Source organism: Silene latifolia, chromosome 7 (genome assembly GCF_048544455.1).
Source record: "Silene latifolia isolate original U9 population chromosome 7, ASM4854445v1, whole genome shotgun sequence".
NCBI classification, from domain to species: Eukaryota; Viridiplantae; Streptophyta; class Magnoliopsida; order Caryophyllales; family Caryophyllaceae; genus Silene; species Silene latifolia.
In genome coordinates this window covers 92,740,858-92,746,094 of record NC_133532.1, presented here as the reverse complement: position 1 = coordinate 92,746,094, position 5,237 = coordinate 92,740,858, and the positions used below count along the sequence as shown (strand labels likewise).

Here is a 5,237-nt window from a genome sequence, read left to right as displayed (position 1 = left end):
AAGAGATGATTGTTGTATTAAGAGTTGATTAAAAGATGATTCTAATTTAGGTAGTACAATGGGTATTTATACTAAAATTAAGTACAAGGATTAGGGTTACTAAGGGTTTAAATGACTATTAAGACCCTAAAAGAAGCTTGAGGAATTGCAACTCCCGAGGGACATGCGCGGATCATCTTTACAAGTCCCACCAGGATTCGCTCGTCCTGGCCTGAAGCACGGGCTGTCCTGTAAGAAGATCCGATCGGATCGTTGCTCTGGCACGCTCGGATCCAGCTCTGGGACGCTCAGATCGTTGCTTCTGATCTGCTCGTCCTGAGCTCGGGCTGCTCGGATCGTGGCACAGGATACTTTTCTTTTTTGGCTCCTCAACAATCCGCGGGGATCTTGTTGGGGATGCAAGGATCTTTTCATCATTGCCCATTTCACTTAATTTGTCTAGTTAGGCCTCTAGTGTCGGTCTTCTCTTTAATGCTTGGTCATTAGATGCGATCCATTTAGCTCCATTTTGCTCCATATATGCAAGGTTAGCAATCCTCTTCTACTAAGGATACAAAACCTCAAAGAATATGCAAAATGGGAAACTAAAGATAAGAAATGACCCTAATATATGCTAGAAAGCATGGAAACGAGGCTAATTCGGGGACTAAATGTGCTTAAATATGAGTCACATCAAAAACTGACATAAGTGAATTGAATAAAAGATAAGAAAACATGACTTCTATCAACGTTAATTATTCTTATATATCTAAAAATCTAAAAATAAAATAAAAAATATGGATTTGGGTATGGTCTGGATCTTAGCGACCAAATCCATATCCATATCCACGTAAATTTTTCTAGATCCATATCCGACCCATATCCATTAGATCTATTAAAATGAGATCTATATCCGCTCCATCAGGGTTCGATCGAGCGGATATGCGTAGAGTCTTCGATCTAGTGCCATCCCTACTCACGACTCACAAGCAAAGGGGAGACGGTTATTCAACTAACGGTTCATCTAATCAATACACACTTATTTCCCTTTATTCATATACATAAATTATTTGACTTTGTCTTGTCTTCTAGTCTATATCACTTTAAACCTTGTCATTTATATCATCCAATTCACATAAATCTACAACTTTGTTTTTTCTATAAACAAATTCCTGTCATTTTCTATGAATGAATGAATATGCCTCTCAATCATTCACCCTTTTAGCTTCATTGTGTTCATAATAATAATAATAATAATAATAATAATAATTATTATTATTATTATTAATATTTTGACATCTTGTTAGTTGCACACTCATTTGGGTTTATCTCATTCAATAAATGTCAAAGCCTTAATCTTTTACCTTGAATTATTAGCTTCCTTTTCTGCGTATTTTTTTTTTATTTCTTTTGCTTCTCTAAGTTGCTGTTACCTGAATGAAGCACTTTACTCTACTTATAAGTAACTGAAATCTGCCATTGTTTAATGTCTACATTATTATTATTATTATTGTTATTGTAATTGGTAACCCTCACATGCATTGTCCACCCATCATTTTGTTTCTATTTCTATTATTTTAATTCTGATTGAATCTGTTCGTCAATGCCTGTAATCTGTGCCTGTGGGTTAGGATTTCAATCTATTATAGTATGAATTCTGATTTATTTGTCCATTTATACAAGAATCTTGTTCCTTGACTTGGGAAACATCTAGGATTTGTTGGGTTTTCTGTAACTGTCTAAAATTCGGCGAAAATGGGTAATTTTAAGCTCAGATTGGCCTTATGTATGGCTTTCCTAATCCTGTTTAGTGGGAGCATTAGTGCAACCAATTATCTAATAGACTGTGGATCTTCCAACGACACAACAGTCGGTAATCGTGTGTTTATTGCTGATAAACACTCATCAAAGTTTCTCTCAACTCCACAGAAAATTTTGGGGAAGGCTTCTTCTAACTCTTTGCCAACTTCTCCTACTTCACCCCTTTTTCAAACTGCTAGAATATTTACCGGAAACTCAGTATATACCCTTCCTATCACCCAATCAGGGCGGTATTTCATTCGCCTATATTTCTTCCCATTTGATTACGGTACCTACACAATGAGTACTGCTAATTTCAGCGTGTCTGCTCAAGAATTCAATCTTCTTGGTGATTATACTCCACATAAATCTCCTTTAGTTAAAGAGTACTCTCTCAATGTTACATCAAATAATCTCATGATCACAATCGATCCATCCAGGGGGTCTTTCGCCTTCCTTAATGCTTTAGAAGTTATTTTAGTCCCGGATTCTCTCATCATTGATCATGCTACCTTAATAGACCCTGCTGGAAGCTACAATGGCCTAACTAGACTAGCATTAGAGACGGTTTTCAGGCTAAACATGGGAGGCCCAATGGTAAATTTTGATAATGATACTCTTTGGAGAACATGGGTTCCTGATGACGGTTTTTTGGTGAATAAAGCTTCTGCTGTTAATAAGAGTAATATTAAGGCTGTTAGGTATGCTAAAGGATTCGCAACAAAATATACTGCTCCAGCTTCTGTTTATGGCACTGCCAAGGTGATGAATTCAGAGGATAATCCTTTCGCTAATTTTAATGTGACGTGGGAGTTTATGGTGGCGCCGGGGTTTCAGTATCTTGTTCGGTTTCACTATTGTGATATAGTGAGCAAGGCCTTGTTTCAGCTGGTCTTTAGTGTTTACCTCAACAATTGGTTTGTTTCTCCACAGCTCGATCTTAGCAAAGTGACGAGGGCTCTGGCTACTCCTTATTTTTTCGATGCTGTCACACCTTTAGCGAAAACCAACAAGCTTCGGATAAGTATTGCTCCATCCACTGTGGTCAATGTTTACCCCAATGCCATTTTGAATGGGCTCGAAATATTGAAAATGAGCAATTCTAAGGGCAGTCTTTTCCTTATAGAAAAGAGCTCGAGAGTTAAAGTAGGACTGATAGTGGGTATTGTTGTTGGAGGGTTTTGTGTTCTTGTATTGGCATGCATCCTTTTTCTCCTTTGTAGAAGAAGCCAAAGGAAACTGACCCGTCAAGGTCTTTCAAAATCTTGGATTCCTTTATCTCTTGGAAGAACTTCCCACTCTACGGGAAGCAAATTTTCTAATACCGCTACAAGCATTGATTCCAATTTGGGTTATAGAATCCCTTTTGCAGTAGTTCATGATGCCACTAGCAACTTTGATGAAAGTAGAGTTATCGGAATAGGCGGGTTTGGAAAGGTTTATAAGGGAACCTTGGGCGATGGTACAAAAGTTGCTGTTAAGAGGGGCAACCCTCGGTCACAACAGGGTCTTGCAGAGTTTAGAACTGAAATCGAATTGCTTTCACAATTTCGACACCGTCATTTGGTTTCTTTGATTGGATATTGTGATGAGAAAAATGAGATGATTCTTATTTACGAGTACATGGAGAATGGGACAGTCAAGAGTCACTTATATGGGTCAGACCTTCCTAGTCTGAGTTGGAAGCAGAGAATTGAGATTTGCATTGGGGCAGCTAGAGGCCTGCATTACCTCCACACTGGGTATGCAAAAGCCGTGATTCATCGAGATGTAAAATCTGCTAATATTTTACTCGATGAAACTTTCATGGCAAAAGTGGCTGATTTTGGGTTGTCAAAAACGGGCCCAGAGCTTGACCAAACCCATGTCAGTACTGCTGTAAAGGGTAGTTTTGGATACCTTGACCCTGAATATTTTCGAAGGCAACAGTTGACCGAGAAATCAGATGTTTATTCATTTGGGGTGGTCTTATTTGAAGTCCTTTGTGCAAGGCCGGTTATAGACCCGACACTTCCCAGGGAAATGGTGAATTTAGCTGAGTGGGCTATGAAATGGCTGAAAAAAGGACAACTTGACCAAATCATAGACCCTACTCTTGCCGGCAAAATAAAACCCGATTCTCTGAGAAAGTTTGGGGAAACAGCTGAGAAATGTCTTGCTGATTTCGGGGTTGACAGACCTACAATGGGGGATGTGCTATGGAACTTGGAGTATATACTTCAACTACAAGAAGCAGTTATTCTAGATGATCCTGAAGATAATAGTACCAACATGATTGGGGCGCTATCTCCACAAATCCGCAACTTCACTGAGAATCAAGACAGTGTAACTTCAGTACAACAGGAAATAATTACAACTGATGATGATGCTTCTGGTGTTTCAATGAGCCAGGTTTTCTCACAGATAGTCAAACCTGAGGGCCGATGAATGTTTGAGGATTCTTTCTTGTATATTATTCCACTTACAACTAGCTCACATTCAGTCATGGACCTCTCAAGTAGTTACAATAGTAAGTTGAAACTAATTAGTTTCAGTATACATCAGTTATATACAAATTTCGAAAGAACTTGTATCCATGGAGTTACTCGCTCCTATGTTTTGATAGGGTATGTTACTTCGACTCCTTGTTTATTTGGCTGTTTGACTCTTTATTTATTGCGCCACCTTGCGTATGACTTGACGCTCGAGGCTATGGATATCATTGTAATACGGTTTTACACAATATTTATTGTTAAATGACTTCTATTAATTGCTACTTTAATGTGCGTTAACTCAGTTATGTGTTCATCCGTTTTACACAAACCATATGTTTAATGTTTCAACTTGTCAATGTAACTAAAAAGTGCTTTGACTAACATGCAGTTACTTAAAATTTGTCATATGTGCTTCAGTGTCAAGTGAGTCTTTGGGCTTTGGCATACCCATTTGTACCAAATGATGCCTTACCAGGGTTTAGCAAAAAATATCTGATCCGATTTTTTTTTTCGAATCCGATTCGAAATCTGAAAAAAAAATCCGAATATATGGATACCATTTAAATTGGATATCTGATCCGATTTTTCCCGAATAAACCGGATCGGATGTGGATTGTGATTTTCTTAAAACCGGATATCCGAATTTTAAAAATTTATATGAAAAAAAAAAATTATGTTTAGTTTATGGGGTTTTTAGACTAGTTTTGAAATTTGTAGTAAAAATTTGTAATTTATACAATTAAGACCTGTAATTTATGCGATCGAGACTATTAATTTATGTGATCATGACTTATAATTTATGCGATCGAAGACGTTACCTTTTTTAATGGATTGTAAAATGCGAAATGGACCGAAATTGCCTTTAGTTTTAGTCTGCCAATAGCCCAATACCACAAGCCTTAGTGTAATTTTTACTGTATATTTAAATCCGGATCGAATCCGGTTTCCGAAATCTAGATCTCCAAATTTTCGGATATCCGAATT

The 5,237-nt window shown here is 37.6% G+C and overlaps 1 protein-coding gene across 1 annotated transcript; it reads left to right on the top strand.

Moving 5' to 3' along the window:
* The first annotated feature begins 1,082 nt into the window (after positions 1-1,082).
* Positions 1,083-4,534, top strand: LOC141592365 (receptor-like protein kinase HERK 1). The gene has a single exon (XM_074412995.1). The coding sequence runs from the start codon at positions 1,735-1,737 to the stop codon at positions 4,204-4,206; it is 2,472 nt and encodes an 823-aa protein (XP_074269096.1). The 5' UTR covers positions 1,083-1,734; the 3' UTR covers positions 4,207-4,534.
* The last annotated feature ends 703 nt before the right edge of the window (positions 4,535-5,237 follow it).

Coding starts and splice junctions, on each gene's coding strand:
- LOC141592365 (XM_074412995.1), top strand. CDS start 1,735: ATGGGTAATTTTAAGCTCAGATTGGCCTTATGTATGGCTTTCCTAATC.